The 20264-nt window shown below is 44.8% G+C and overlaps 1 protein-coding gene and 1 pseudogene across 3 annotated transcripts in view; one reads left to right on the forward strand and one right to left on the reverse strand.

Moving 5' to 3' along the window:
- The first annotated feature begins 2367 nt into the window (after window positions 1-2367).
- Window positions 2368-3459, forward strand: LOC116904490 (annotated as a pseudogene).
- Window positions 3460-4159: 700 nt separating this feature from the next.
- Window positions 4160-20264, reverse strand: part of Slc26a5 (solute carrier family 26 member 5) — a 39466-nt gene continuing 23361 nt past the window's right edge. For 2 of the 3 annotated variants that reach the window (XM_032905321.1, XM_032905319.1), the window contains 11 exons: window positions 18109-18256; window positions 16633-16746; window positions 15327-15404; window positions 14532-14627; window positions 13818-13924; window positions 10483-10552; window positions 9246-9338; window positions 8296-8403; window positions 7160-7360; window positions 6593-6647; window positions 4160-4353 (listed from right to left, as the gene is read on the reverse strand). In XM_032905321.1, coding sequence (XP_032761212.1) covers window positions 4160-4353; window positions 6593-6647; window positions 7160-7360; window positions 8296-8403; window positions 9246-9338; window positions 10483-10552; window positions 13818-13924; window positions 14532-14627; window positions 15327-15404; window positions 16633-16746; window positions 18109-18256 — 1264 coding nt within the window. The remainder of the gene's footprint in view (window positions 4354-6592; window positions 6648-7159; window positions 7361-8295; window positions 8404-9245; window positions 9339-10482; window positions 10553-13817; window positions 13925-14531; window positions 14628-15326; window positions 15405-16632; window positions 16747-18108; window positions 18257-20264) is intronic. The other variant, XM_032905320.1, reaches the window with a different exon arrangement.

Consider the following 20264-nt stretch of genomic DNA (forward strand, 5'->3'; position numbering starts at 1 on the left):
TTCTGGGTTCCCACCATCAACTGCTAATCGGATTACATAGATTCATGAAGTATACCATATAGGATTTGAGAGCAGGAATTTCTCTACCAGACCTTCCTGAAAACAGCTTTCCTGTACAACCACGAAACAAGGCTGGCCTAAGTCTTAGGTCCTAGATCTGCCATCCATAATGCTTTTCAGTTTTAAGTGTGCGTGTGTATGCGTGTGAGCATGTGCACGCATGCATCACGCTAAACGTGTGGAGGCTTGAGGACCCCCTAGGGGAAGTTGGTCCTGGGGATTGGACTTTAGTCATCAGGTTTGGCCTAGACCTACCCACTGAGCCAACTTGCCAGCCTTCTAGTATGAATGATTAAGAGTGGAGAAGCATGGTAAGATATGCCAGGCCCACAGCGAACAGGCAGGCTTATATGTGGACTTTTTGCAAGAGAGGAAAGAGTTAAGCTTTAAAAAAAGTCAAGAAAATTTCCATGTGAAATAATTCTGATTTGGATGTATTTACATATAGGTGCAGTATTAAACACAACATTTTCAGGTGCGTAATAAAACAAAGCTCTACTTTTAACCTTGCAAACAAGTGTTTTTTATGTACACGATAGGATTCTACTTTTAAAAAAGTTTAAAATGACAGAATTCAAACAAAATACAAGCAGGTAAGATGTAGAATGAATGTCCTTCGGTGAATGTGTTTATTGGCCAATAGGACTTGAAACTGTTGCTAAGGATACACAGTTCAGTGTTTTGTAACAGTGTTTAAAGCTTTAAATTCTACTAAAGTGCTCCAAATGGCGTAGGCCCTTTTACAAAGACTTCTACTGTCGGCATAAGACTGTGCCTATGTGCTCTTTCCGAAGACAGTCTGTCAGAAAGCACACGTATCTGGTCTTGTGTGTGGTGCCTGCAAAGAAATGCCTGATGTAACTCTGTTTCACGCAGGCCAGGGTGAGAAGGACGTGGTCTGCTTTGAACCATTAGTGAAGTTATTAAGAGATGGAACGTAGCACAGTACTATAATTCTACTGGGATCTGGCAGTATCCTCAGGGAAACTGACAGAGTGACAGAAGGCATGGCAAACGGTCACAATGACCAATTCTTAACCTCAGCCCAGGCCTCTAACTCCAGCACTAGTTAAGTAACATGAGGAGGACCAGGAGTTTAAGATCTTCCTCAGCTAGCTACAAAGTGAGTTCTAGAGACCCTTCAAAAACAACACACACACACACACACAAACACACACACACACACAAACACACACACACACATACACACACACACACACAGACACACACATACACATACACACACACAGACACACACATACACACACACAAACACACACACACACACACACACACCAAACAAAACCCCAACAACTCCTAAGCAGAAAGAGCTTCAGACAGGGTGGCCTACACTTTGATTTATGGGAAATAAACTGATCTTAGAAGTTTAAGGACTGGGCAGTGGTGGTGCACTCCTTTAGTCCCAGTACTTGAGAAGCACCAGCAGACAGATCTCTGCGAGTTCCAGGCCAGCCAGGGCCACGCAGAGAAACCCGGCCTCACCAAAGGGCCAAGATGAAATTGGCTTACAGCGCCCCCCCCCAACTTTAAAAAATATTAACTATAAAGAATGTGAGAGAAGTTTTGTACTAACAGGCTGCTTGACGAACCACAAGCTTCTGAGGAAGATAGCCACCAACTATATCTAGGAGGCTAGTTTTCTTAAAGATTGATTTTTAAGGGTATTCCACCATCAACGACAAAAGCAAAACAGATAGCGAGGCTCACTGGTCAGAGTTGTGATACTTTGAGCATCAAAAAAAGAACAAAATATTATAAAGCACATTAAAGCCATAAAAAGTCCCCAAGTCTACTTTGAAGATGATAATTAAATGGACATGGGACATTCAGCCTGCATTGCTCATAAGATCTGTTTAAGAATGACCAAATATTGAAGTTGAGGAGGAAAAGCTATCGTTTACACAGACTGATCTGCTAGTAAGTACAAGACGAATGAGAAGGCTAGAAAGAAATGGGCAAGCTTTAATAAAAGAGTTCACTTCGGCAAGGACTGTCACTCAGTGTTCTAATTTCTGGCTCAATGGTTATTGAGAAATGACATTCATTTAATGCCAAAGGAATGTCATATGGACAATAATATATAGTATAAAAACCCACTGGAGGATTAGTCTGCCATGCCGATCCAGTAGTTGATCTGCACATTTTAAAAGGTAGGGAAGCCAGACAGTGTGCGTTTTTCTGAGAGGCTCATTATAAAGCGTGTGTTTTATCTAGGGTCCAGACCAGCATAAAATACCTAACTCATCTCCGTGTGTCTAAAATGATGACTTCTGAATGGCAGGCAACATGCGGAGTAGCCAAGCGAGCCCAGTAAGCACTGGAGAAGGAACTAGACACGCTCACAAGATGGGATTCTTCAGTACGACTGTCTTGGTCGCCTCCGTATTTGTTAGGAGACAAATGAGATACACTTAAGCACATGACCAATTACAATGTAAAGTCATAGAATTAATACAAGTTCAGACAAACTGCAAATTTGAGGACAGTAGGAAACCTGAATACTGTATGGGGAAATACTCTGGAATAAGAAGGTGGAGGTTGTCGACTAAAAAGATCGACTGTAAAACACCGTGCAGACCTGTGCTTATTTTTGTTAGAAAATATATACACACAGGAAAAGACCTGGAGGGGTCCTCATCAAGGTGCCGGTGGTGGTTGACTGAGTGGGGAGAATGTCTTGCCTTCTTATCATCCTATTTGCTTCTGTAACAATAAAAAATTATTTCAAAGCCAGCATGTCTGGTGCATTATAGATCTCCTCTTCTGTTAGGAAACGGATTACGGTCTGTTCTCAAACAAGTACAAGATTCAGGAGCCACTAGCCACCCGGCAACAGCACGCTCTAAGCTAACTACTTAGTTCTAAGAGTTTAAGCACTCATCCTACAAAGATAACACTAAGTGGGGGTGGTGGGGGGTGAGAAGACGCAGCGAGCTGGAGCCTCCGGCCAACCCGAAGGAGCAGCAAAAAACCTGGGAAAAGTAAGACTGTTTCTTCCAGCAATGGAGGGGAAGTTCCAGTCACAGCGTTGCAAAGCGATCCGCTGAAGAAGCTGCAGACTTCCCATCTCCGAGCCCGCATCTGCCATAGGTAGTCAGACGACAAGGAACCCATCTGCCATCTCCGCCAGACTGCGCAAGTAACCCTAAGGAAACAGTTCCGGCTCGCGCTTCAGACGCTTTCAGTGGCAGCAGCTTTCAATGAGGACGAAGGCGAAGACGAGGATGGAGATTATCGGAGGGAAGACCGTGGAGGGAAGCCAACATCGGCCAGACCAAAACCCATTACTAAAGGAAAGCACGGCTTCTCAGAACCCAGGGACAGTGGGAGCGACACAGAAAATCTCATTTTGGGAATGGACTCAATCAAGACAATTAGAACTGTTTCGAGATCAGGGTGTGGGTGGGCACAGTTAGAACAGTTTCTTTTTGTAAGAAATGGTGTAAGATTAGCTTTAGAGTGGTTTCTTTTTCTCTTTTTTAGACTCTAGTAGTGCATTGATAAATGAGAATTTGAAATTAGACGTAATTTATGTTTTATGTATAGATTAAGACATCTGGACTGGAGAGACGGCTCAGCGGTTAAGAGCACTGACTGCTCTTCCTGAGGTCCTGAGTTCAATTCCCAGCAACCACATGGTGGCTCACAACCCTCTGTCATGAGATCTGGTGCCCTCTTCTGGCGTGTCTGAAGACAGCTACAGTGTATTTATATATAATACATAAATCTTAAAAAAAAAAAAAGACATTTGCTAACTTTGTAATTTTATGTGATTAGTTTCCAAAGGCTTCAGATAAAAAAGAAATCAGGAGTAAGGAAAAAAAAACCCCACAAAATAGAGCTAACATTAAGGTGTGATGGGAATGTCACTGCATAAACCCAAGAAGCCAGTTAATCTTTTAAGTATTCAGCTTAAACAGCGCAAGCGTGAACTACATCTTGCTAGGCTTCATTCACCCTGCAAATCGAGCCGTGACCACCAGCATTTCCCTTGGGCGGTGGGAAGAAAGCCTCGACCTGGTATTTAAAGCGTGTAAGTTCAGAATTCAGGCGCGGCGCACAACCCCATGCAGGTCCTTTATGCTTCCGGTGTGGTGGGCGTGGCATTGGGCTCCATATCTTCCTGGGGAGGCAGAACCGTGGTTTCTTGCTCAGCCATCGCCTCACGGACTTGGCTGCCCAAGACCGCATCATGGATACTGTGGAACAGAAGCTCCTTTAAGGCAGGATTTTCAAAAAAACGGTTGCTGGTGAGGTCATTCACAACTTGTGCTGTACGAAGAAAGAAAAAATTATTTCACATTCCAAGTTTTGGAATTAAGCAGTGAAAAAAAAAAAACAATCCGTTCATGGCTTGGAAAATTAATTCATTAATTTAGAAACAGGTTCGTATGCAACCCGGGTTGGTCTTGAACTCTCGAATATGCCTCCACCTTTCTCCTGGTGCTGGGATCAAAGGTGTGGCCACCGCACTCTGCACATAAGTTTTAAATATTAAATATTAGGTGAGTCTTACTCGAGTCTCTGTCTTGATCCTGTCTTCGCAGTTCTAGTTTCAGGAAATAACTTTTCTTTCTAGTATATTCCCCCATCATATCTCAATGAAAATAGAAACAGGGCTGGAGAGATGGCTCAGTGGTTAAGAGCACTGACTGCTCTTCCAGAGGTCCTGAGTTCAAACCCCAGCAACCACATGGTGGCTCACAACTATCTGTAATGGGATCTGATGCCCTCTTCTGGTGTGTCTGAAGATAGCTAATAAATAAATCTTAAAAAAAAAAAAAAGCAAAGAAAATAGAAACAAAAAGCCATTGTGATGACCCATGGGGACACCTTTAATCCCAGCACCAAGGAGGCAGAAGCAGGTGGATCTCTGTGAGTTCAAGGCCAGCCTGGTCTACAGAATGAGTTCCAGGACAGCCAGGGCTATGCAGAGAAAGCCTGTCTTTTAAATAATAATTAATTATATATAATAAACAAACAAATATCTGTCCTGGCCAGGCGCCGTGGCTCATGTCTTTAATCTTGTCTCTTGAAAGGGCCAGGCAAGGAGGACTACAGCTTTGAGGCACAAGCCTGCGTAAAAAAGACAACAATTTCTAATTTTCCTTCTTTCCTTGCCCAGAATATAACACACGCTGTTTGTCTATAATTGTGAGCTGTGTTTCCTTTAATTTTCATTCCGGCTGTGGTTGAATCCTGGTCCTTATGCACACAGGCCCAGCAAACGCTCTACCAACTGAGCCACATAGCCCCAGTCCTATTTACACATCCGTTTATCCACCATTGCACGATCGTCTATTACAAAGCTATGTTTTCATTCACTGATTGGGGCTCACCCTCCCCTTTTTGAGATGGGCTCTTTATATACCCCTGGCTGGTTTAGAACTCACCTTGTGGACTGGACTGGCCTCTGACTCACAGAGATCCGCCTGGCTCTCTGCTGGCCAAGTGCTGGGATTAGAGGTGTGCACCACCACACCCACCCCATCAGGATTCCTTTTCTTTTGACACTTCGGACCTTCCTAGCCCTTTGTTCTTATAGACGATGATGGACAGGTGTCTGTGTATGCCTGCGTCACACAGGGATTTGCTCCATTTCCCACAGTCACTCCTTCACCTGTGAGAACCCACTCTCCACCATGGGCCTTTGAAACGCACTATGGGTGGTTTTATTTGTTTGTTTGTTTGTTGTTTTTTTAGATTTATTTATTTATTCCATGTATATGAGTACACTGTAGCTGTCCTCAGACACACCAGAAGAGGGCATCAGATCTCATTACAGATGGTTGTGAGCCACCATGTGGTTGCTGGGAATTGAACTCAGGTCCTTTGGAAGAGCAGTCAGTGCTCTTAACCACTGAGCCATCTCTCCAGCCCACTATGGGCATTTTTATTTTCACCAACTTAATGTCTTTATGTGGGTTCTGTTTTTAAGCACCATCTTAACCAAAACAGAGTGAAAAAACAAAAATAGCAGGAAAGTGAGTCCTGCTCTTCCCACTGGACGGAAATCCGAACAAGCAGAACGATTTACGGGAGTACGGCATGTGGGTAGTGGCTACTGAAATAAACACTGATCGGCTCCTGCCCTCCAATTCCAGCAGAAGACATCTCAGTGCCTGCCACCAGCCGATTTCAAAATGGGACGGACAGTGATGTTTTTAGAATAATTTTTTATAAAAAGCTTATAGGAAAAATTATGAGTGCAGTTCATTCTATCTGGAAAAAAGCGAGGTTATCAAAACCGTTCCCATCCAGGGCCAGAGAGAGAGGCTCATCTGTTAAGGACACTCTTGCCTTTGCAGAGGACGTGGGTTTTGGCCCTAGCACAACACAGTGGTTCACAATTCACAATTCTAGTTGCAGGGGCTCTGATGCCTTCCTCTGACCTCTGTAGGCACCAGGCATGCATATGGTACATGCACTCACCCACAGGCAATGCACTAGTCCACAGAGATAAATCTAAGATAAAAAGGAAAATATCCTTTTCCATCTAAGGCATACTCACCACTGCATCCTGCTAAGTACACATAAATTCCAACATCGCCGTACTCTTTCACAATCTGTAATATTCAAACAAAGCTTAATACATACGAGACACGGAAATTCATTTACTCATTGCTTCTTGGTTTTAGCAATTATGCACCATTAGGCTAATAAGCTGAGAGCGATTCTGCACTTCTCTAGTTTCCATGCCGACAAGAACTCAGAGTATCAACATGTTATTCAATTTGATTTTGGTGTAATAAAAGATATTATGATAATGGTTTTAAAATAAATATTATAGAGGTAGACACTAGGATATGTGCAGGTAATGTGACATCTGGGACGTGCTTCACAATGAGAAGTTAGTAGTGTTGGGAATTCGGGAAGTCAGGCCAGCCATAAACTGTTAATTGTTGAAGCTGAGGGAGAGTTGTTACTCGGGGATCATCATACTGTGCTGTGTATTTTAAAAAGTTCATAACCAAAAGTTTCAAAAACAACCACAAAGTAAGGGCTTGTGGTCCCTGTGGTGGCTGATGGGGATGTTGGGTTTGCAGACTCTGAAGGACTCATTCCAGGTGGCACTTACCCCGGCCAGAGTTTTCACTCCAACAGAATCCATAAAATTGACCTGCGTGAAGTCTAGAATGACAGTGTGGATATTTTCCCCCTGGGGCAAAAACCTCTGCAGCTCTTCAGGAAATGTTGTTTTGATGACTATTGGGGGAAATTTGACTTCGTCGTCCTCTTCTTCAGGCTTCGTAGCATTTTCTCCATCTACTTCTGCATCCTAGGACCAAAATGAGACCAAGGAGTTTTCTTTCCGTTTTTAAAATTAACCTTATTTTATGCGTGATTTGTCTGCATGTATACATCATGTGCATGCAGTACCCATCGCGGCCAGAAGAGGGCATCAGATCCCCAGGGCTGGAGTTACAGACAGCTATGAGCCACTGTGGGGGTTCTGGGTCCTCTGAAAGAGCAACCAATGCTCTTAAAGGCGGAGCCCCCTTTCCAGCCCCATTAAGACACGAATTTTCCAAACAGCTCATTTTTCCCCTCCGTGAGACAGGTTTATAATGGAAAATAAGCCCATGTGTTCTCAGAAAACACATGTACCTTTATTTAGATTTTGCTTAGTTTCTTCAGGCACACAAACTCCACATAGCCCAGTATACTTTATACTTCCTATTCTTGTCTCTACTTTTCCCCAAATTTAGAAAAATCCTATTAACTTCAGCATGACAGGCCACAAGTTACCACAAGTCTAAACAGCAAAAACTAGCCAATGAGTCTTTGTCAACGGAACTACAAAGTATAGCGGCCAAATTCTTAAGGTGCTCTGTGGTTTTAAGTTTCAAAAACAAATTCTTTCACTACTTATTTCATAAACATTTTCATAGCTGACTTTATCACTGTCTTGTTTGTGTTTTTGAAACAGGATCTCATGTGTCCCCAGCTAGCCTCAAACTCTCCATATAGCTGACGCTGGCCTTGATCGTGTGCATGCAGTACCCATCGCGGCCAGAAGAGGGCATCAGATCCCCAGGACCGGAGTTACAGACCGTTGTGAGCCACCATGCCTCCTGACGTGTCCTACCGCACCTAGCTTTGTCACATATCTATACCACACAGAAGAAACCTAGATCCTTCCCGGTGTTCACAACTTCAGGCTGCGTTTAGATTTTAGCCTGGTTAAAGATGGGGGATATGCAGGTCACTCACCACTTTGACAACAGTCGCGTTAGCTATGTTGGCATTTCCAACCTCCTTCGCGTACTTCCTCATGGCCTTTCTTCTCGCTCCCATGATGAGTGCTGGGTTCACGCCAGTCTTTACAAAGACAGTGCATGTAAGGTCATGGCACAGCCCCCCCAGTACCCACCCGAACGCCACTAAATCTTCAACTCGCCTGGCCAATGGCTTTCTGTGCCCGAACCTTGCTCTGCCTTTCCCTCGGACGCCCTGAATCGAGTTACCCCCGTGAGACCATTAGTTATTTTTCTTGGTCTGAGTCTTTCAAGACTTCAGGTTTGGGACTTGCCAGCGAGCTTAAGGCCTTGGGTTCGGTCCCCAGCTCAAAAAAAAAAAAAAAAAAAAAAAAAAAAAAAAGACAAGGCGGTTAAGTGGTAGAGCGCTTGCCCTGAAAGCAAGGTGTCCCTGGGTTGGTCCCCAGCTCGAAAAAAAAAAAAAAAAAAAAAAAAGACTTAGCAGGCAATAAAGACCTGAAAGCAGCAGCAGAAACAACCACGACGACGATGACAACCGTGCTGTGGTACTTACTAAACTTGGAAGGTTTAGATTCTTAAGACTTGATCGCGGGTTAGGGGATGTTGATTTTTAAGCATGACCTCCAGTCCCTAGAGTAAGGCTGCCTTTTTCCTTCTCTTTAAAGGTACTGTGTACACGTGACAGAGATGAGCGGAGGTGACGATGGCTCAAACATGGAAATGTACTTAATGCCAGACACTGGGCGCTACATTTAAAAATGTTTCAAATGGTAAGTTTTACATATAGTTTACTCTAGTAGGTATAGTGAGAAGTGATCCTTCTCTCCCTTCTAACCCATGATGCTCTCCTGTGAAAGAATCGACTTTTAATTTCTGATAAAAAAATTTAAACTTTGTCCTTACTTTTATTTATTACTCTTCACAAGTAAACAAAAGGTGACTCACCTTTCTTTTCAGTGCGCTGCTGTACAAGTCGCTATTTGCATAGTAAATTGGGGCATTTATTTGGAATATTTTTATTCCAGGGATTTCTTTCACCTGAGAAATAAAACACGATGATTTTAACACCTGGGTATATTTCTAATAAAATTCCAATCAGCTTCCTCCTCTAATATGAAGGTGAACACAGACAGATAGCGTGACGAGCCCTCTTTCCATGTTTAGACAAAATTACGTCACTCTATTCAATCTCTGGGAGGAAGGATCGCACAAAGAAATGGTTTTGTTCTCTTGAGTGGGTTAACTAGGCTAATCCTCAACTCCTGGGCTAAGCAACTCTCACACCTCTACCTCGTCAGGAGCCTAGACCTCAGAACAGACAGCCATGTCTTACTTGAAAGCTTAAAAAACATACATCTTCCCATTTATTTTACAAGATAGGCTTTCTTTCTTTCTTTTTTTAAAAAATGGTAAACGCAAGGAAAAGCTGGGATAAAACACCTGAAGGAGAAAATAATATGGACGGGAAGCGAGGCTGCTGCCAGTCAGGCCCAAAGACCAATGAGGTGAACTCCCCGAGGGGCCGCGCTGTCTGTCGGGACCGCAGACCAATGAGGTGGACTCCAGCAGATGCAGATTTACCTCGTTGGATCCACAATTCAATTCTTGAGAATCGTTGTGGACCCAAAGATGCTATTTAGAGCTTAGCACTTTATTAGAAAAAATAATTACCTATTCTAACATCAGGCTCATTTCCTAATACTTCATAGTGAATCCGAGATTTTCTTTCCCCCAAGCAGAAAACAGATGAATTAGTTTTCAGAGATTCTAAAAAAATCTTTGAGAATCTATGTAAGACAAGAACATTCAGAATCAAGGAACTTTGAAGGTATGATTTTAAAGAGTAAGCTAAACAATGCTGTAGTCTCACCACCTCGATTTTAACATGGTTGAAACGGATACTTCTCTATTGGCTTAAAGTCATCGAAAGAAAACCATGTCCATAGGAACCATGTTCTCAGCACACATTAAATGTGTGCTTTGGATACCCATTCTCATTACGAATGAGCATTAGGAAGTGGGGCGGTTAATATGGAGTACAGAGTACCAAACAGTCTAGACAGTCACTGAGATCGCATCTTGTCATACCAACCCCTAGTTCTCTCTTCTTTCTTCCTTTGCCATGGGTAGAAACATTACCCACATGCTTACAACCATTTAAGACATTGGACAAATGTCCTACCTCCTCATAGGCATCGATGTCAATGTACACATCGGTGTCGGGGAGCTGTCCCAGGACTGTGTAGCTCGGACTGTGGAGAGAAGGAAAGATCAGTTCAAGAGGCTAACAAGGGAAGGGCTATCCTGACCCCATGGAGTGCCTGAGCACCATTTCTGTGCAGTTCTAGGACCTACTGATTCCAGAGAAGTCAGCCCTGTTTACTGTCCAGCAGATGCCTAGAGCAAAGAGATCTCTTTCCCAAAATATCCATAGTGTCTTATTGCTTATTATTACAGTCTGTCACACCTAGTGGCATGTGTAGCTATCTATATGTTCTAATTTTATGAAAATGATAAAATTTGGTTTAAAAACCAGTCTCTAAAGCCAGGTGGTAGTGGTGCACGCCTTTAATCCCAATACCCAGGAGGTAGAGGCAGGCAGATCTTTGAGTTCAAGGCCAGCCTGACCTATTGAGTGAGTCCCAGGACAGCCAGGGATATACAGAGCAATCTTGTCTCAAAGAAAACCAAAACCCAAACAAACAAAAAACAAACAAAACCACACAAAAAAACAAAACAAAAAACAAAACAAAAACAAAATAACCAGTGTGGTGACTGATTACTGATCTGTGAAAAACTCTAGGCTTATGAAAAGCTACATTTAAATCATTCCCTCACCACATGCTATGACTGGGGTAAGTTCCCCCAGTCACCTTAGTTCTGCATCTCTGTGGGTGTGGAACTGGAGATGCACCATTGGGTTGCGAGAGTGGAATGACATAAGGCACCTGTCTTTACGGAAAACTAGGCACATTCATGGTCAGGGTCACTCACTCCCATTTCCTTATCTTGTCCACATCAGTGTCATCATCATCTGCCTGTCATCCTCTGGGAAGACCAACTCGTCTAAGGGAAGGGCAACATCTGACTACAACAGCTTGAGAATCTAGTCTTTCAGCGGAGGCACAGCAGAATCTCCACAAATCTCAACTCAAGGAAGATTGAGAATTACTTTACTGTGCTTTATAAAACTGACTGAACTGTGAGCTTGTAGGTGAAGAAAAAACTCCATTGCATGAACAGCTCCCACTGACCATGGAAAAGGGGTTTAGGAATGCTTGTTGAATGCCGTGATTTCTCTTCAGAGCTGTGTGTTCTGAGGAAACCTGAGTGCTTGGAACATGCTTGTGCTGGACGGATTCATGTCCACATAAGTAGAGTCTGAAAGCAGGGATCACCAATTGAGAAGATGCTACCATAAGACTCAGCTGTAAGGCATTTTCTTAGTTACTGATTGATGGAGGAAGGACCAGCCCATTGTGGGTGGCACTATCCCTGAGCTGGTGGTCCTGGGTTCTATAAGAAAGCAGTCTGAGCAAGCCATGGTGAGCAAGTCAGTAAGCAGCACGCCTCCATGGCCCTGCCTCCAGGTTCCTGTTCTGTATGAGTTCCTGTCCAAGCTTCCTTCAGGGATGAACTACAAATGCAGAAGTGAGTCAAATAAGCCCTTTCCTTTCCAACCTCCTTTTTGATCAGAGCGTTTAATTGCAGCAATAGAAACCCTCACTAAGACAAGGTGCTGGTAGCTGACTCCTGGAAGTGTGCCCTGCTTCTAGAATAAGAAGCAACTGAGAATAAACGGGTGTTCTGAGCAATGGCTTCCCAAATGCCAACCTGCAAACTCCCAGGGAAATCACGAAGAACAGGACATAAAACTCAAGTCTGATTATTAAAGGGAGGCAGAGATGTATATCATTAAAACCAAAATAAAAAAGAAATCATAGAACCTTACGACGTAGAGGAAGCAAGCAGCTTGATCTGAAATCCTACTTTGTCGTTTGTCAAAGGACATGGAGTTTGGCTGGTTTGCTTTGGAGCTCAGGGCCGAGCTGAGACCTCGCATCCAGTGAGTTTAGGCTTCATCACCGAGCTACACCTTAGCTCCCTAGGTATCTTTGAAGCATATTGTTTACCAGAACTCCGAGATAGACAACTCTAGATTTTTTTTAAGACTTATTTATTTATTTGTTTACTTGTTTACTTATTATATGTGAGCACACTGTAGCCGTCTTCAGACACACCAGAAGAGGGCATCAGATCCCATTACAGATGGTCATGAGCCACCATGTGGTTGCTGGGATTTGAACTCAGGACCTTTGGTAGAACAGCCAGTGCTCCTAACCACTGAGCCATCTCTCCAGCCCGACAACTCTAGATCTTAATAGGACCCTGTGTTACAGGCCACAATGGGAAAAGCTTCCGTAGAGGAAAACTGGACGACAGGGAGCTGCAGAGAGAAGGCTCCGTGGTTAGGAGCACTGGCTGCTCTTCCAGGGGACCCAGGTTCAAGTCTAGGCACTCAATTCCAAGCACAAGGCAGCTCACAAGTGTCTGAAATCCCAGTTCCAGGGGCTCCAACACCCTTCTCTGGTGTCCACAAGCACTGGACACGCACACGATACATAGACATACATGTAGGCAAAAATACTTGCACGCATAAAATATTGAAATATAAAAGGTGAAAAACTGGACAGCAGTGTTAAAAACTTGTTATAAAAGTAGTTAAATCAATTCTCAATTTAGACTGCATATTTTTAACATTTTTCTTTTGTGTCCTTTCAACTATGAAAATGTTCTCTTCCTACCTAGAAAGCAGGAGCACCGCTATTCTGCAGGAAAAGGGTTAACATCCTCACTCCTTCCACCCAAGGGACCTTTCAAACTTAAAGGACCATTGTGTGACTTTTAACCGCAGGCAGACTGACCTGCATGTTTCATGTGGGAGGGAGACTGCCCTTAGTTGAGTAGGCGGGACCACAGGAACACGTCTACATCTCTATACCCCTATCCTCATGCAAACTTCATATTTAGAAAGATTATTTTATACTTTCCCCAAGGGGCTTGCTTTCCTATCAGGACAAAGGGACAACAGGGCATGGTGGCTCAAAATGAAGGACTGTTAGAAACCTGTAAAACTAGGTGTTGGAATTTGCACCATGTTATCAGAGCCCAGATCAGCATGTGGTACCAAAACATGAGTAACTCAGAGGAGGGCGAATAAGCCAGGGCATCCTGTGCCAGGCCATTAGGATGCATGGTCTTAGAACGAGACCATCTGGGTCTTCTTCAACTGGACACGGCAGAGCATCTGACAACACTGTATGGAATTACGTTTTACTCCCCCCATTTCCAAGCACTGAGACTTGAATTCAAGACTTTGAACACAGCAGACATGAGTCCTACCCATGCAGCTCTTCTTCCAGCCCCAATAGAACATCACTGGACTCCATTCCCACTGAGTCTATGCTTGAGGTCACAGGGTAACTTCAGCTGCGACCATTTCAGCAGGGCACTCACCTCTGTGTTCTGTAAATCACAGTGAGCAGAGCAATGATCACAGCAGTAATCAGTCCATAGTCCAAGCCCAGGAACAGGGAGGACACAAAGGTGGTGAGCCAGATGGTCTAAAGGGAAGCCGAAAAACTTCTAGAGAACGCGTTAATAATTCCATAAGAAATACATGCACACACATGCACAGGTACACAGATGCACATACACACCTTACCTGATTAACACACCCATGTATACACACACACACACACACATGCACACATACATGCACAGGTACACAGATGCACATATACACCTTACCTGATTAACACATCCATGTACACACATACACACACACACATGCACACATACATGTATAGGTACACAGATGCACATATATGCCTTACCTGATTAACACACCCATGTACACACATGCACACACACACATGCACACATACATGCACAGGTACACAGATGCACATATACACCTTACCTGATTAACACACCCATGTACACACATGCACATACACACATACATGTATAAGTACACAGATGCACATATATGCCTTGCCTGAGTTACACACCCATGTACACACACGTGCACACACACACACACACACACACACACGCACCTTGCCTGAGTAACACAACAATTGGCTGCATTACTATCTTTCTCACGATTTCATTCACACTGCTGGTGGCTTCGGCGGTGACGTGTAACGGACAGTCACCTTTACTTACCAACTCGATTTTGCTGGTTCTCCAGAAGAAGGGCAGGTCTGAGAACTGCATGAACATTCCTTTCAGGTTGACGATCACGATGGCGGAAAGCACGGCCTGCCACACAGCGCTGGCATCAGTGCCTTCCAGTCATACACACAGGGCCCCCTTGGCCGGCTTCTTACCACCTCCCTCCTGCCTTTTCCACCCCTTAGTCCCACCTACTCCTCATGGGGCACTCAGGGGACCTTTTGAGGCATGGACAATTGGTCTTGGACCACCAGTTCTATGTCCTAACAGGAAGTCTCCGTGGCGGCAGAGAGGTCCAGAATCAAATTTGTGACTACAGCCATTATTTTCCCGTCTACGGTTCTTCTCCTTAGGCCTTTACTTCTTTTTTTTCTGATTTCTCTTAGATTAAGTACAACCGGTAAATAAATGTCTTGTAGGTCATCAGAGTTTTAACGAGAATGGAAGGTCATGGATAGAAGTATCTTGGGGTCAGCCAGCCCAAAGACCACTTTGCTGATGAGGAGACTAAGTGCCGGAGCCCAAGGGCAGGCAGCGGTCAATAGGTTATGAGCAGGACTTAGACCTAGACACGGGCAGGCATCGGTCAATAGGTTATGAGCAGGTCTTAGACCTAGACACGGGCAGGCATCGGTCAATAGGTTATGAGCAGGACTTAGACCTAGACACGGCTGTTTTCCATAGTACCCTGCTAATGATGCAGCAGATAGGAAAAATACTCTTTAAGAGAGCCACGAAAACATAAACGGAGTAGCATGACCCCCCCCCCCAGCCCAGCGTACACACCTGGGGTAATGACTCAAAGAGGAATCCAGTGGCTAATATGACCAGCAGGATCATCAGTGAGGCCAAGCAACCTGCAAGCTGGATGGGAGAGGACACGGGGGAGGAAGAGGCTTTTAGACTAGGGCCACGGCATGCACAAGCTGACCTTATTTTTGCTATTTTCACTGTGGGAAAATCAAGAACGTATCGGTTTACAGAACATTCCTTTCCTAACATTTCCAAACAAATGAAGAAGTTGTCTTATTCAGGGTTTCTATTCTTGCACAAACATCATCACCAAGAAGCAAGTTGGGGAGGGAAGGGTTTATTCAGCTTACACTTCCACATTGCTATTCATCACCAAAGGAAGTCAGGACTGGAACTCAGGCAGGGCAGGAAGCAGGAGCTGATGCAGAGGCCATGGAGGGTGTTACTTCCTGGCTTGCTTCCCCTGGCTTGCTCAGCTTGCTCTCTTATAGAATCCGGGACCACCAGTCCAGGGACGGCACCACCCACAATGGGCTGGGTCCTCCCTCCTTGATCACTAGTTGAGAAAATGCCTTACAGCTGGGTCTCATGGAGGCATTTCCTCAAGGGAGGCTCCTTTCTCTGTGACAACTCCAGCTTGTGTCAAGTTGACACACAAAACCAGCCAGTACAGAAGTCTTCCAAACTATTACATAAACTTACACCTCCAGCTTATAACCTTTAACCTATGCCTCTAGCCCTCCTTGACGGTGAGTTCCTCTGACTCATTTTAAGCAGAATCTGAACTGCCTAAACATCCTGGTTAAATGTTCTTGTCAGAGGTGGAAAAAGACACTGGGTGGCCAATCTGAGCTCAGGAACAGAAGGTTCAGACTAGCATTTGCTGCCCAATATGGTGGCCACCTATTGCATGTAGGTCATGGGTTCAGTTTTTAAAAATTAATATTAAATGTTGCATAGCCACATTTCAAGCACTTAAGAGCTGCGCGTTGCTAATGGCTGCCATGTTGGATGGTGTGAATGTTCCATCGGATGGAGCCAGCCTCATGGCCATAGTCAATTTTAGGCCTTCGGAGAAAGCCTATTTTTGAACATTTAAGGTTAACTGTAGCGAGTAGAGTTTCATATAACTTCTAATTCAACTGGAGAATGTACCTCTGTTCTACGGATTAAGTTTTATTTGGATTTGCTTCAATCAACTATGCCTTTCTCTGATTCGCTGCGCAGCTCAGGGAAGTATGGATCAGCAGGCGGAGAAGCTTTGCTGGATTCAGAATAGAATCGGGACTGTCAGTCACCACCCAGATGGCTGGCTCGTGGAGGACTGCTGTCTACGCACCTGTGTCTTCCCTCCAGTTCCTTCCTGAACAAGGCTTCGAGACAAGGAGCAGGAGATTGAGAAGGTCTGGAAGAGAGATCCGATGGAGTTGCATATTCCCAAGGCAATGAGCTCCTTTTCCACGTGGGGACAAAGCAAAGACAACAGACAGTAGGTCAGGCCCTCTGAGGGAAGGATGGGGAGGCGCTCTGGACACACGTCTTCAGCCACACAGGCTGCCCCTCCCCCACTACGCAACACCACGTTTCTTTACTGTGAGTTCACATTTGGAATTCGGGCACATTGTGTCATGGAGAAAAACTGGATTTTCACAGCATTGGAGACAAATGCTGTGATCCCTACCCGCTTCCCAGTTTCCCAAACTCGCTTTCTATGCAAACACCACTGGAAAAAAACATGCATATAACTGAAAAAAACTTTTCAAGAGAGAAAGTTCTGGAAAAAAAGAGAGAGAGAGAGTTCTGGATGCATGGCAACTGGCATCTCTTAGATATCTGGCCTGTCGCTCATGAAGAGGTGCATGCCTGTGCCTTCTTGGGACCTGTGAGTCCTGTTTTAAGGCTACTTTGAAATTTCTGGGTTGGTTTCATATATATATGGAACATCTGACTCCTTTAGACCTGTGTGGGCACAGGGTCCATGCCCCCTAATCCCAGCATTCTGGAAGCTGAGGCAGGATTACTGCAAGTTTGAGGCCAGCCCTAGTTACATACTTACATGGTGGGTGAGACCCAGACTCCACAAAAAAAAAAAAAAAGTCAGTATTCCATGACGTCAAAACGTATCTGCTAGCCTGGTGTGGTGGCACACGCCTTTAATCCCAGCACTTGGAAGGCAGAGGCAGGCAGATCTCTGAGTTTGAGGCTAGCCTGGTCTACATAGTGGGTTTCAGGACAACCAGAGTCACATAGTGAAACTCTGTCTCAAACAAACAAATGAATAGAAGTATTTGCTTGACCTTTCTTAGTAAGAATGAATTCTCATTCTGTGCTAAGCCTTTGCTATTTAGTAACATATGAAAAGAATCTGCCACAAAATTAAATAAAAATGTGTGAGCTAGAATAGACAATACAACAAGATTACAGATCATGGCCTGTGGGTTAAATTCCTTCTGGCAGCTATGCTACACAAGAAGGTGGCAAAGAGAATACAAATTCCCAACACTCAGAACGCTCAAGCAGGACTGTGTGAGTTTGAGGCCAGCTTGGTTTCATAATGAATCCTACCAGGTCATTAGGGATAATGTGAGACCTTGTGTGTAACCAGGGAGAGAGGGAGTAGGGGGTAGGGGAAGGGGGAAGTGAGAGGGAGGGGGAGGGGGAAAGGAGGGGGGAAGTGAGAGGGACGGGGAGCGGAAAGGGGAGAGGGTGGGGCAGAGGGAAGGGAAGGGGAAGGAGGAGGGGGTGGAGGGGGAGAGGGAGAGAGGCTTGGTGCTCGCCCCCAGTGAATCGTGCACAGGAAGCTGATGATATTTACCTGGTTGCCATCAACCTGGTAGCCATGCTTATTTGCCAAGGTTTTGGCCATGGAGATCGTCACTGAAAACCCAACAATGGCGATGGCAATGGCGTCCACATACACGAGGTGGAACAGGCTGGTGTCTGGGTTGGCGGGTGGGAGTAGCCTGAAAAGCCAAGGTGATGTTAACTCCAGCGCTGTGTTCACTATCGGGTAAGCGAGCACACGGAGTGGAGCAGGACAGCGAGAGGACCTTATCTGCACAGGAGATGACCCTGCTGGTTCCAATGTGGCAACAAGAAGGGCCCGCCTGCTGCCTAAGCCCTCCCTGGTCCAGGCTGCTGAGCGGAGCTCTGTGGGACGCGCTGTCTCTACAGATTGGGTGCCCAGTTATTTATAGCGGAGTAACCTCGTACCTGACGACTGGTGACTGTAAGACTCCAGACTAGGGAGAGGGGCTCAGTGGAGTACTCAGATGCAGGGACACCAGAGCCAGGCTTCGGGTGGGGAGTGTTTTGGATAAGCATGGCTTAAGGGAGAATTTCTGCTCTGCTCTCTCTGTGTCATTCATTGTGCCTTCAGCTGAGCTCTACCACAGAAAGCATCCCCTCCCCCCGCCTCACTTAGGTCTCTAGTGGAAACTGGAGGTGAAAGGAAAATTATACAGATTTAAGGTTTAAAAATATGAAGTTAAAAGAATAAGTTTCAAAATTCACAGACTCAGGGCTAAACACTGTGAAAAGCAAGTCCAGGCAGCCCCGCCCTGCCGCTAGGACTAACAGACCATAAAGATAAAGAAAAGGAATGCAGGAACCAGCCTGAGTTATCAGGACTGACACAAACCATCTGGCAGAAAGGCACCTCCCCCAGCTTACTCAGAGTCACACCTTAGCCAGATGTCCTTCAAACCCTGATAAGCCCCTAGCTTCTAAAATCCTGTATGCTCCAGTCAGCACGTACTCTTCTGCTGTGCTGTAATCTCACTGCCATGTTTGAATGAGCCAATCACTTATAGCCACGCCAGAAATTAGCCAATTGTGTGTAACCGTGCCAAACCCCCTAGCCTTCCCTATATAAACCCCTGATTTTTGAGCTTGGGTCGACACCTCTGTCTCCCGCGCAGGATACGGTCGACCCGAGATCCCGTGAATAGATCTCCTGTAATAAACCTCGCTTTGCTTATTACATCCAAAATGGTCTCTCTGTGTCTGGGGTCCACAATTTCCCGCAACTTTAGAAAGGGTCTCTCTTCGGGGATCTTTCATCTGGGGGCTCGTCCGGGATCGGTGTTTCCTGGGGCACACCATCCTGAGACTAGAGCTAGGTTCTTTCAGAGGACGACCCCAAAGTGTGGCTTCTGAAACCAGGCGAAGGGGAGCTCACTCTTCAATAGTGTATTTGGAACACCTATCCTAAAGTCCCAGAGTAGGGAGTCCCTTCAGTGTTAGGAGTAACAGCGGGATTCTCAGATGCCTCTAGCTTAATTTGAGGTTAAATGACTGCGGCACTCACCTCACTGCTGCATAAGTCAATCATCACATTCTTTGTGTGGGAAGTCCCCTGAGCTGGGCTCTGGCTTATTTAACTATTTCTTTTCTTTTCTTTTCTTTTTTAGATTCAATTGGTAAGATATAATTGCCCACCTAAACATACAAAGCCCAGTACCATTCATCCCTTAGGAACATTAATAACAACCTGTAAATGCACAGAGCGGAATTTTAACGTCATCGTCCTGCCACAGCTTCTCTCTCTCCCTCTCTCCTCTTCCTTCAAACTTCTCTCCCGCCCATCCTTCCTTCTCCTCCAATGACAGGCCTCCTTCTATCCTGTACCTGCCCCTTACCTGTACTTTACAAATTCAATGGGGAGAAGGTTCTGGTGAAGTCACCTGACTCCTGAGTAGTGACTAGGCAGCTGTCCTTGGGGTTGTGGAATTAGCATCAAAATACAGATAACTTCAGGGCAAACCACAACATTTCCCCCTTTTTGTCCAGTTAAAAAGCCTTTTCACTTACATATAAATTGAGTACAATTATTGCCATCCTATAATTTATAAAGCATATGATATACTCAACACCCAGTCCATTACTATATCAGTTAAACAGAACATTTAGTTATCCATTCCAGCTTAAGAAAGACTTAAACTCTATATTATAGCTTGGCTAGCTTGTATA

The sequence above is a fragment of the Rattus rattus genome, chromosome 6 (assembly GCF_011064425.1).
Source record: "Rattus rattus isolate New Zealand chromosome 6, Rrattus_CSIRO_v1, whole genome shotgun sequence".
In the NCBI taxonomy this organism is placed as follows: domain Eukaryota; kingdom Metazoa; phylum Chordata; class Mammalia; order Rodentia; family Muridae; genus Rattus; species Rattus rattus.